The sequence below is a fragment of the Benincasa hispida genome, chromosome 12 (genome assembly GCF_009727055.1).
Source record: "Benincasa hispida cultivar B227 chromosome 12, ASM972705v1, whole genome shotgun sequence".
Classification (NCBI taxonomy): Eukaryota; Viridiplantae; Streptophyta; class Magnoliopsida; order Cucurbitales; family Cucurbitaceae; genus Benincasa; species Benincasa hispida.
In genome coordinates, this window is record NC_052360.1 from 14335980 (window position 1) to 14349713 (window position 13734).

Consider the following 13734-nt stretch of genomic DNA (forward strand, 5'->3'; position numbering starts at 1 on the left):
CCTTCAGTTCTCACCAGAAAGAAGGCCAGAGAAGGAAGAAAAATTTGAAGGTTCGTTTTCAGGCTTTTTCGGGCACTCGACGAAGAATCGTAGGTCTAGACCGAACCACTTGGAATTTCAAGCTGAACTTTTAAGGTATTATTGAATACCATTTCAAGTAAGTTTTTAGAAAGAATTTTAGAAGATAAGGTATGGGGTTCAAGTTACATATTTTGGAAATTAAACCTAGAATCTTTAATCAAGAAGGGAATTGTGGTTTAGGGCTTTTGGGAGAGATTTGAAGGCCTAGGTTTAACCACAAGGAATTTTATGCTGAAACTTTGAGGTAACATTATTACCAAAATTCTGAGCATGTTTGGAAAAGGAACTTTCTTAAAATGAGTTATAGTATTCAAGTTATTGACGATAGAAGTTGAATCTGGAAATTTTGGACGAACATGCAACTTTTTTCTAAGTATAAACTTGGTTAAAAGAGAAATCTCAAAAGGGAGACCAAAGTGGCAACTAAACTCTTATTCTTTTATGTTAGGAGCTATGTCCATAGGAGAGGCCTACCAAGCTTAGAAAATATCAAACCTAAAGATCCGTGAGTGACTAAATGTTTTCAAAATATGTATAAAAAAGGAACATGCATTCCTAATGAATTTCATGCTAGCATTCATGAGTTTTCCAAGCAACTAAGTTTATACTTATATTTTAAAGGGTTCATTGCATTTCTTAAGCATGATGTTATAAGTTATTTGAACGAGTTTTACTAATCCTAGCTCATGTTAAGATTGAATGAAATTGTATTGCAAACTACAAGTTTATAATTCGTGAAACATGCATGTTGAATTGTAATAATGCTCTTATGATGAAAGCTAGGTAAGTTCTATGCCTAAAGCTTATGATACTCAAATCTTCTATGAATGTTACGATTCTAATAAACCGAATACCAAAGGTATAGAAGGTATCCAAGGAAGTACCTAAGGTGTTGATGGTACTTAGTATACTCCACTTACACGAGGTAGTTCTATATGAGAGGCTAAAGTATGGGTCTCTTGGCCACAATCTTTATAATGGGACCGAAGTATGTGTCTCATGGCCATGAATGGATGTTGGGAGCTTGAGCTACGAATGCTCGTCCTCAACTAAGGTTTGAAGAATGTTTGATTATGGCGCTTTGATTAATGTATGATACTTTGTATGTTGCTTGAGATTATTTCCAACATGTTTACTATTTAGAATAATGTATATGAAAGGCTTGAGAGGAAAGCCAACCTTGACAATTCCAATCCTCGGTAAATAACTCATACTACTAATACACTTGTTTCGCTGCGTATCGGTCGTTACCGCTTCATGGAATATCCTCTCTTATTGATGTTATGGAGAAATCCAGTATCGATCAACTGTGCTAATTTGATTAAATAACTTCCTCATATTTGACTTCCCCATATCTGTATTTCTATGAGTCACTCACTGGACAACCAGCTCACTATTTTTAAATGTTTTCCTTTTTTCCAGGTAGCAGTCAGTTTTCTCGCGGTTGAACCCACTGTTGCTTACCACTCAAAGCTCGATTAGGAAGGAAGAAGCTATGGTTAAGCTTGTTTTGATGTACACATTTTTCAAGAGGAGTATGGGACTTATGAAACTTATTTTGGGACCATGCTCATTCTTATGCTATTTGTTGGACACATATTTGTTGTTTTGGAATTATATTTCAATTATTATGCTGGTTGAAGTCATATTTGATTTACTGCCAAGTCATCTTTGCATCTTAAGGTATTAAGCAGGTTTCACTTAAGTTAGCCAGTAAGTGCTGGCATGTAGTTCGGTAACTGTTGTTGGCATGTCCCCTTTTGATTTTAGAGGATAAACTAGGAGGGGGTATGACATCCTCAATAAGACGAATCCCTAAAATGGTAGGCATATTGAGTTGGCAATCTGGCCACTCTCACCCATAAAAAAAAAAAAAAAAAAAAAAAAAAAAAAAAAAAAACTGCCTTCATAGACAGAAGTTCACAACTCACTCAGGATTCAGATCATGTCACCTATGGTCATCCTGGTGAAATGTAAGTCTCTATTATGAACGGCGTTAGATAATCAGTTTAGTCATTTCATGGTCCGGTCTTATATAAACTCTTTGTATAAGATACCCTTGCTCACATGTCTCCACAATGAGTGATCAGGACTAATCATTGTAGCACTTTACAAAACTTGTATATCTACAAAGCATGTCGTATCCGTAGTGTTACTGGGATAAGGTACCCAGCCTTATTCCATCTACTATAGACCATTTAGTTATCATTTAATATGATCTACCTAATATTCTCTACATATATGTTTAAATTACATAAAATAGCCTAGGATCTTAGTTTATGGATTAAGTGTATGCTTATAAAATAACAATTATTTTATTAATAACAATTATTATTACGATGTTTACAAAACTATGAGAATACTAGAGAGATTTAGATATCAATCCCAATAGTCTGGTAGAACGAAAAGTTCACTATATGAAGAGTTAGCAATTACAACGAAAGTACTTTATCTAATAGACTTCATCTTCAGTGACTCATGTATAACTTTCTCTTCAATTTCAACTTAGGCCTTCCTAAGTTTGAGCTCCCCTCACTATCCACAATAAATGATTCTTCAGGCTTTGCATGAGATCCACTCAATACATCATACTTAGGGCTCCCGTAAGAGTGAGATCCCCACACATTCACCCATATTTAGGTACCCCGTAAATAGGAATTTTCATTGTCTTCAACATACTTAGGCTCCCCCTAAATATAATATCAAATCAAACTTTCTCCAAAGTCCTACAATGGCTGCCAAAAAAAAAAAAAAAAAAAACCTAAACGACAAATACAAAGATTTTCAATAACAATACATAGTGGTTAAGGCTTAGACAAACCCAAAACTCAAAACTCTCAATACACACTTTTCTAATAAAGTTGGCTAACCCTGAAACTGAATAAAAGAACAATATAAATCAGGCTAACTTTAAGAATATCTTTTAGGAGTGAATAAATATTCTATGCAGGAAAATAAGGAAGGCGGATAAGGAAATCTTCAAATCATGCAAACAGATATGGAAAAGATATTCTACAGAATCTGCAAGATATACAACAATGTTTATGACAATGTCTTTGACTTATTGCACAACATGTTACTTGAGTTTTGTCTGTATTAAAATCAGCCAACCACAATGTAGTCTTATGATAATATCAGTCAATGATGCTACAGTAACATATTGAGATCCTTGTGAAGAATGTTCTATATAAAGAATTTGCACTCCTTTGGAATTAAAGCATACCATAAAGTTTCAATATTTTTATGTAAAAAAAAAGCTAGAGGAAAGAAGAAGATTAAACTTATAGGAGAGAGAAAGGTAAGAGAGGACGATCAAGATTAAATAAAAGAAAGATTTAGGGAGGAAAAATGCTTGGATACATTTCGAGTTGTACCCATATTTGTGCATCCCACCTAAGTGTCTATCAATGAGTTGCCACATGACCAATTTTTCTTTTTTCAAAAAAGGTACTTTAACTAATACTTCTTTTCATTTGTAATTAAATGAGATGCATGAATCTAGGTATAGCCTAGACATCTAAGTATTGCTCATTAGATAATTAGCCTACTACATAACTAATATTTCACAAAATCTACTGCATAACTAATAATTCCATTTCAGCAACATTTTGGGACAATTTTAAATTTTAACCTTTTAATAAATTTTCTCTCATTTTTTTATTTCCTACTAATATATATATATATATATTAGTTCCAAAATTTCTATTAATTACATAATTAAGGATTTTATTTTTTGAAATATAATTCATTATATTATCTCTCATCAATAAATTTTTAAACACGTAATTCTTTCCTTATTAACATTATTTTTAAATTGGACTTTGTTTTTTCTATTAATTTTTAGTTGATATTCATTTAATGCAGAGTATTTTAAATTAATCATGTTGAATCAAGTTATGTTTCATATTGGTTATCATGCCTTCAAGCCTGATCTGAACTGTGTTGAGGAGCCCACGGGTCCTCCTACTATTCTCACTCTCAACTACAAACTTTTTAAAGGTAATAATGTTCCTTATCTCACTGCTTCTTTTCACTCTGATAATGAGGATGCTCTCAGTTCTTCCATAGTTGCTTCACCGTTTGAAAGACGTGTTATGCAGTTGTTGGCTATTGAATCTCGAGATCTGACTATTCAAATTTAGCGAGCCACTGAACGTACAATTGGATATCTTATTGTAGATTATGTGCCTGGTGGCTTCTACAGTCGGTGATGCTTATACCTCTAAGGGAGTCGATGATTTTACTACTCCTAATGTTTGACTTTATGTGTAGTTGGTGTTTTGTTTTTTAAGTCAAAAGGGGGAAAATGGTTGGTTGGGTTGTTGTTTTTTGGTTGCTGGTGAAAATGTTAGTTTATATTTAATGACTATATGGTGTGTTGTCGTTTGATGGTCTTTCGGATTCTATGAATGTTTTTATTAGTGAAAATGTTTGAAATCTGTTAAATCTGACATCGATTGTGCTCTTCCTCATCCTGTGAATTGGTTATTTCTTTGGATTATCAGTGGTTGTTGTGCTTCTACCTGGTGTGTTCTTCCTTAGAAAACAATACCCGAATGGGAAGTTTGTTAGAGATTTTGTGCTTCTAAATGGCTTTGCTATTTTGACTATTTCGATGATGTCTCACGAAATATCTCATAGAAGTTGATTTTGCAGAATATCTTTTTCGTTATCTAAAAAATTTTAGGTGTTTATTCGTACGATTTTATTTCCTTTTTTAGGTTGTGCAAATTTTATTTCACGGTTGTTTCCTCCTTTCCATTGTGCATATTTAAGAGGATGTACTTTTCATATTAGGGTTGGTTGTTTTGAAGAATACTTAAGTTGTTGTCTTGTGGTTGTATCAAAAACACAAGTATGTCAATCCTTGAGATTGTGAAGCTTTCACCATTGTTGATCTTAAGTGTTTCTTTCGATCTTATTAATTTGTTCTTCTATATTTTGAGAATGGGTTCTTATACTTAGGGGAGCCTAAGTTTTACCAAGTGAAGTGGTCTTCCTTAGAAGCAAGAAAGATAGAAATTCGAGTTGAGAGGGAATCTCACACTTAGAGGAGCTTAAGTGATCGTTCACTAATATTCTTATACTTAGAGAGAGTCTAAATACGTTGAAGGTGAGAGGATCTCACACATAAAACAAGCCTAAGTTTCATTGAGAGGGAGTATCACTTAGGGGGAGCCTCTAAGTGATCATATACCAAGTTAAGCTATTTGAGTGTCACTATAATTTTTGTTTATTTACACTAATAATTATGTCGTAATTGCTTGACTTTTATATTAGTGAAAATATCTTTCCATGGGCACATTACCCCCAAGACGTAGGTGGTTTTGCACTGAACTAGGTTACCAACTCGATGTTCTATTTTGGCTTTAATTTTCTATATTTATCTTTGATGTTCTTAGAATTCCTGTAACATCGTGTATAACAAGTTTGTACTGTTAGATAATCTAACATTTCAATTATCAAAATATTCCAATTACAATCTTAAAGTGACTATTTATAGCCTTACAAGAAATTAAGAAAAATAATTAATTAATTATAAAATGCCAATCATTAATCTAAATTAACAACTAAACATATATTAAACATAAATATATTAATGATTTTTTTTAAATGACAAAACTGCTGAAAATATTTACATATTATAGCAAAATATCGTAATCTATCTACGATAGATCGTGATAGATCTATCATGATAGAGATAGGCACAAATAATAGTCTATTACGATCTATCGTGGTCTATCGTGGTCTATCACATATAAATAACGAAATTTTGCTATATTTATAAATATTTTTGTTCATTTTCATGACTAATTATTTTTAGTATTTTTTAAGATATATATATATATATATATATATATATATATATATATATATATTATATATAAGCCCAAACCCCAAACCCCAAAGTCCAATTCCCATTTAATACCTTTATCTAAAAGCACAAAGTCTAAGACCAACTCCTAAGCTCAAATCTAAAAACCCTAAACTAACATTTTTCTTTTTGGGAATTGGAGTGTATGGCGGTTTTTGAAGTTTCATTCGGAAAAATAGCAAAACCATCCAGGAATAAGAATTACGGCAACTCATGTGACATGTACATGGCCGTTTGATTTGCCCTTGACTTGTTTGGGATGTTGTTGTTGATGTAACTACAAATACAGGGTAATTCGAATAGAGAAAGCATGATCGAGATATATGTACAGAATAATTGTTGATAGACAACTGCCTTCCTAATTTTACTCATATAGTTAATATAACTTCTATATTTTATTATTATTTTAAATTCTATTTAACCACTTATCAAATTTATCTCACCTTAATAAAATATCCAGATTTTAAAATCAAATTTATATTTGAAATAACCGTATATTATTAAAACTTCTTTCCTAATTTTTAGATAACACGATATCTATATTTTGTTATTAACTTAGATTATGTTTAACAACTTTTCGAATTTATCTCACCTTAATAAAATATTCAGATTTTGAAACCAAATCTATATTTGAAATACCCATATATTACCCTGATTTGCTCATGACCACAAATTTCTAAATCTCTGATTTTCCATTGTTGTTGATGAAACTAAATAACAGGTAATTCCAACATAGAAAATGGGGTCGAGGTATACAGGGTAATTGTTGATATTTGTCAAGGACAACTGCCCTCCTAATTTTGCAACATAATCTCTATATTTTGTTATTATTTAGATTCTATTTAACCACTTTTCGAATTTATCTCACCTTAATAAAAATCAAGATTTTCTACAAAATTTATATTTGAAATATCCACATATTATTAAAACTTCTTTTATCCATATATTTTATTCAAATCTCTATATTGTTTTTCATAATTGTATATATATATTTTTAATTAGCTGTATATTTCTCACATTTTTATTAAATTAGTTGTATATGCTATTTTTTATATTATTATAACATTTTGGGAAAAGAAATATCATTTCTAAAAAAATACAAGAATCAATTGGATTATTACTCCATACATTGCCATCACTTTTTTATTTACACAAAGGTTTCATCGATTTAGGTTTTTTTGTTGTTTCTTTAATAAGCTACTGTTTTTGCTATAACTTTACAATTAGGATTTGATTTAAAATAAACCAATCTCTTCCATAATTACTTCATGAATTGATTTAAAATAAACTAATCTTCCTCATTTTTCTCCCTTAATTGATTCAAAATAGCTATTGTTTTTATTTGATTTAACCATTTTTCGAAAATATTCATAATTAATAAATATTTAATTTTTTTATCACCATTTGGATTTTAATTTATAATACATCTTTAGATTTTATATTATTTTATTCATTTTTTATTATTCTAAATTCAAATTATTTTTTTTATTTTAATTAGGATTTTCTAGAATATTTTATACATATTATCATCTAATAAATTGTATATTTCATTTAAATTTGTTTTTTTTCTGTATTTTTAATTACCTTTTATTCATTATCATCTAATTATATCATTATATCATTATATCATTAATTTGTCTTTTTGACAAACAAATACGTATTCACTTTTGTAATCTTGTTGTTTTTGCTATGCCTCTACAATGAGTTAGATTTTTTTCATAGGTTTTTGTGGTTGATAAAGTTATAAATACATTGTAATTGTTGAACCTTATGAAAATGGAATTATGAATACAGTGTAATGATAAATAAATGAACTCCTTTCCTGATTTTTCTCCTCGAATTATATTTGAATTTATATTTTATTATTAAATTAGATTTTTATCTAAATACTTATCGATTTTTTTAATCAGAATAAACAAAAACTTATTGTTTTTCTCTCCAATTTATATTTGAATTTATTTTTTATTATCAAATTTGATTTTATCCAATTAACTTTTGATTTGTATACATGTTTGTTAAAAATTCAATTTTATCTAAATATTTTTTATTATTTTATACATATTATTATCAAATTAATTTGATTTTTTTTTCTTTATATTTTCGATGTTTTCAATTTTTCATATACAAAGATGTAAAAATGGCTTGTTGAACCTAAAAAGAAACATACAAATGGAAATTAAATTTTAAATGTTTGAAACATGTAGATGTGTATATATATATATTTCACTTTATTATTAATATTAATATTAGTATTCTTATTCTTATTCTTATTTTATTATCATCATCATTATTATTATTTATTAAAAGAAGATAACAAAAAACCCTGCCCCAAAATCTCATTTTCTCCTTTGCAATCTTACGTCTTCATTGGTTCAACAACTCTTTCTTAATTTCATCATCTTGGCTAGCTTTTAACAACCACCCTTGCCAGGTTGCCGATATTTCGCTGGTCACATCATCATGAAGTTGCAATTCCTTCACATATTCATTTGCCAACAACAACTTTCCTGGTAAAATCAACTTTGCTCTTTCTCATGATCGAGGAAGTCTATTGTTATATACATCTATATGTTTCTAATGACAATGACCCCCATCGACTTCTCGTCATCTTCCCTTGCATAAAGAACCATATTGGGTGATTTTTAATTTTGCTTCTGGAATGTTTAGATACTATGTATTTAAGGTTCAAGAATGTCAGGTAGAGTGTATTTATGGTATTCAGGTTGTTTTTGAAGCAGTGCATTTTCTTTTGTACTTAATTTTGTTGTTTTAGGATAGTTTTGTCTAATTAGTATTTTTTATTATATAAATTTGTTTTGCTATTTTTATAATTTTGAAAATTTTTTGTCATTTTTACAAATGAAACTTTAAAATTTGTTGTTTCTCTTGTCAGCCCTTCTTTTTTTTTCTTTTCAGCAAAGCAATCAGCATCAGCCTCCTTCACGTCTGGTCTACCTCCGCAATCAGCCTATGTCCTATCGTTTTCCTTCTTCAAAATTTCAATCTTAAAAAATCAACGAGCGTTCAACTTCAAGTCATTCACGTCAACCCTACTTTAAATCTTAAAAGTCATTCAATGTCAGTGAGCGTTATTCTTCTTCTTCGAATCTTTAGCAATCATCGTCAACCCATGCCCGATTTGTCGTTCTTCTTCTTTGAATCTTCCACAATCAGCATCAGTGAGCATTGAAGACATTCATGTCGAGCGTTCAACTGTCAGTGAGTGTTGAAGTCGTTCACGCCTGATCTGTCGTTCATTCATGTTGTTCACGTTGACATTTGTTCGTCGGGTTTGTACGCCCAAGCTGTTCACATCCATTCAAGCAGGGTCTGAACATTCGGTCCCCTTCACAGTTCACGACTTCACGTCTTTCGTTCAGTGTAAGTTACGAACTCTATTTTTCCTTTTTTAATCATATATTTGTTTCTTAAAATTTTTGTTAAAATGTTGAAATATTTGTTGTTGATATATTTCGAATTTATTAAGTTTGTTACACTGGTTGTTGAAAATTCAATCCTCGTAATTTGTTAATTCTATAAAATTGAATACTAAAACAGTAAAAAAAAATCAACGAATTTGAGAGTTTAGATCCAAATATAGATAGACTTTAAAATTGGGTCAAAACATAATATTAAAATAAGGTATTATTCACAAGCTTATAATTTAAAAAACTAGAATTTGTCTTCATATAGATAGACTTTAAAATTAGGTATTATTCACAAGCTTATTTTTTCTTTATTTTTTATAACTTATTAGGTTCCAAAAAATAATGTCTTCATCACCTTCTACAAATAAAGATTCTCAAGTCTTATTTCAAGTCCAATTCCAACTCCAAGCCCAAATCGGAGCCAACTCCAATCCTAAATTCAACACCATGCTCCTCAAATGACGATAATGAATCTTCATAATTGTATTATTCTTAATAAGGACTCCATTGAGAAGGGATCTTTAAAGAGGAGATTGACATGAGTTTTTTTGGAACCATTTTAAGAAGCAAAAAATAAATGAAGTAGATAAGATGGTTTGTAGTTATTGCAAACGAAAAAAAAGTAAAAATGGAACCAAACATTTACATGACCATATCAAGATATGCCTCTATATACGGTTTATATATCTTCAATCAGGAAACTGCAATAGAAGAATTAGCTAGGATGATAATCAAACATGAATATCCTCTTTTAATAGTTGAGCATGAAGGTTTTAGAGAATTCTGTAATGTCATCTAACCGTTATTTAAGATGGTGTTTCAATAAAGAAGGAGATCTTGAAAATTTACGAGATTGAGAAGTTGAAAACTATGATATTGTAGAATGATGACGTTGCTGAATGAGATCAATGGAAAATTTTCCCTTACAGTGGACATGTGGACTTCCAACCACCAAACAAAAGATTATATGGTTGTCATTGTACATTTTGTTGATGATAGTTAGGTTTTGCGAAACAAAACAATCAGGTTTATATATGTCCCTTCTCCACACACTTCTAAGGTGTTTCATGAAGAAATAATAGAATGTCTGTTAGATTGAAATATTGATAAAAAAATTTCATCTTTAACCGTAGATAATTGTAGTACAAATGACTTCATGGTTAATATGCTTGTTGACAGTCTTTCTAGAAACTTAATCTTGGATGAGAGTTTATTTCATATGCGGTGTTGTGCTCATATTCTGAATTTAATTGTGAAAAATGGGTTAGAAGTTAAAGCAGATGGGATTGAAAGAGTTCGTAGTAGTGTGGGTTTTTGGGTGCATATACAAAAAAGAAGGAGAAATTTGAGGAAATTGCTCGTTAGTTGAATGTTTATGAAGGTAAGATATTGAGTCTTAATTGTTGTACTAGGTGGAATTCTATATATTTTATGTTAGCCACTACATTGAAGTACAAGGCTGTTTACAAGTGTTTGCCTTTAGATCAAGATTGGGTATTAGCAAAAGAGATATGTGAGAAAAATATTTCATCATGTGACTGAAATATTTTCTGGATCTAAATATCCTTCTGTTAATCTTTTTTTCCGGGACAAATTGTAGCTTCCAAGAGATAAGAGACATGACTTCCAATATGATTTCAAAGTTTGATAAGTATTGAAAGAAAATTCATGGGGTAATGGTCATAACTGTAGTTTTAGATCTTCGTTATAAAATGAAGTTGATTGAGTCTTACTTCACTATAATTTATGGAGATACCTTTTTTCTTGATGTGGAAAGGATTAAAAAATTTTGTTTATATTTAGAAAAAGAATATCACCTAAAACATGAAAGTGAAGATGATGATTATCGCTCTAAAAATTTAGATGGAACATCAAAGAATAAAGAATTTGATGGTTTTAATGATTATGACTTGTATCAAATTCCAATAAGATGAATCAGAAGCAATAGTTTGATGCATATTTGCTAGAAATTGAAAGGGAGAAAATATCCCATTTTACAAGAAATTGCTAGAGACATATTAGCTATCCCCTTATCTAGTATTCTATCAACGTTAGTTTGTTTACGTTGTTTTACCTATCTTTAACATTTAATATATAAATAAATATCTTTTTTTGTATTATAAATATGTGACAACATAAGGTACTAGCACAGGAAAAAAACTGGTTAAGAAGATGCTGACTAAGGTATCTTCAAGAATTAACATTATTTTCATGGTACTTTTTAAAGCTTGTTATCTAGTTATTTTTGTGACAATATTTGTTAACTATATTTCAAATATAAGGATAATACTCACAACTAAGGATTGAATGATGTCGAGAAAAAAGAAAATTTTGAACGTAAAGTCATCAGAGAAGAGAGAAAGACGAGTAATTTATGATTATGTTGTTGTATTTGTAAATGTATTAAGACATGTGACTTTCATTGACTTCCAACTTTTATTGAACTTTATTTAATATAAGTTGTAAATTTATTTAATGGATTTTTGAGTTTCTAAGTTGTGTTTATTTCATGGATTAGTCTATTAAATTTTATTTTATTTTTTGTGGACTAGTGCAATTTTAAATAAAGTGACTTGAATTAAAAAAAAATATTAAATAGAATCCTCACAGGGAATTAATAGAGGAATCCGAGGAATGAACAGAAGAATCCCCGCGAAGAACTATCTAAGGCATCCCAGGGGAAATGACGAATGGGGACCCCGTTTCCCAACGAGGATGGGATCAAGTGAATTCCCCCCACGAGGCCAGGGAACCCCCCCTCCCCCCATCCTAGCCCTAGCTCCTTTACCAACCCTACAAACAGAAGTAAAATTCACCATCATTAAAATTAACAAAGAATATATTTTTTTTAAATACAATTGAGGGATGACGGTGTGAACCTCCAATTATTAAGGAAGGAGGTCATGTTCATTATGTTGAGTAAAACTCACTTTGGCAAAAAGGATATCATTAAAGAAACAAAAATTGACCAGCGCTTCAAGTACCTGATTAAAATTAAATTTTAAATAAAAAAGGAAAATCTCAAATATTCTTTAAACCCAATATCGCATATTTTTTTAAAAAAATTAATAATAATTAAAATAATAAATTATAAAAAAAAAAAAAAAAAAAAAAAAAAAAAAAAACATCAGCCCCATTCGAACGTGGAATAGCTGTTTATAAAGCCCTCGAAGAAAATTTTCATCACCTTAGTTTTGAGCGTTTTGATCAGATCAACAATTCAATTATACAATTATACACTCACAAAATATAAGAGACAAAGGATATTAAAATAAAATGTGTATTATTTGTACTTCGTTCAGAAATGTACAAGACTTTGCATAAACTAATTTGAGCTTCATCTTCAAACTTGCCAACTAAAATCTCAAGAGACCACCAATGGATCACCCAATCATCATATAGAGAATATAATTAAGGGTATCAATATTATCTTTTTTCGTCACCCTCTCTTCCTCAACCTATAAAAACCACCCAATCTCTTCCCTTTCTCCCACCACCAATCCTTCAAAATCCTTTCAAACTTTTAAGAGAGACCCACCTCGGGAAAAGAATAACAAAATCTTTAATGGTCTTCCAAAGCTTCAACCGCTCTGCTATCCTCCTTTCTCTCAATCTCCTTTTCTTCTCCCTTGTCTCAGCTTGTGACAATTGCTATGTCCCTGCCCCACCCAAGCCTAAGCCATGCCCGCCCACAAAGCCAACCCCTTCCTCTGGCTATGGAAAGTGTCCTAAGGATACCCTTAAAATCGGAGTATGCGCCAAGCTCCTCGGTGGGCTCGTCGACCTTACCATCGGCAAGCCCCCGGTGACCCCACGCTGCACCTTGGTTGAAGGCCTTGCTGATCTTGAAGCTGCTGTCTGCCTTTGCACTGCCATCAAGGCTAGCGTTTTGGGCAACAAGCTTAAAATCCCTCTCCACCTCAGCTTGCTCCTTAATGTCTGCAAGAAGAATCTTCCCAATGGATTCCAATGCTGACTTTATATAATTAGTTTTTCACTGTTCTTGAATCTTTGAGTGTTTTAATGTCTTGTGGTTGTATGTTTTTTCGTTTTTAATTTACTACAAATTATTACTGGTTGTACAATTGGTTTCATTGGTTATTTGCCTTGATAGAGTTCAATAAAAAATTTGCCTATTGCCTAATTTCTATTTTGAATATTTACTTTTCAAGGTTCCGACAACAATAAAACACAATCCTAGATATTCTGAGTTGTGGGAGTAATTTGACATAAATTATGAAGGAAATGTTTGGTTTTAATGATGCAAAGAACACATAAATTTGAAAAAATAGATGGAATGAAAACATAGTTGTATAAATGTAGCTATCGATTAATATATTATATATGTTA

The 13734-nt window shown here is 30.7% G+C and overlaps 1 protein-coding gene across 1 annotated transcript; it reads left to right on the forward strand.

The window, feature by feature from the left end:
* The first annotated feature begins 12949 nt into the window (after positions 1–12949).
* LOC120068206 (14 kDa proline-rich protein DC2.15-like) lies at positions 12950–13360 on the forward strand. Its single transcript, XM_039019913.1, has one exon. It carries the CDS (start codon positions 12950–12952, stop codon positions 13358–13360), a length of 411 nt encoding a protein of 136 aa, XP_038875841.1.
* The last annotated feature ends 374 nt before the right edge of the window (positions 13361–13734 follow it).

Coding starts and splice junctions, on each gene's coding strand:
- LOC120068206 (XM_039019913.1), top strand. CDS start 12,950: ATGGTCTTCCAAAGCTTCAACCGCTCTGCTATCCTCCTTTCTCTCAAT.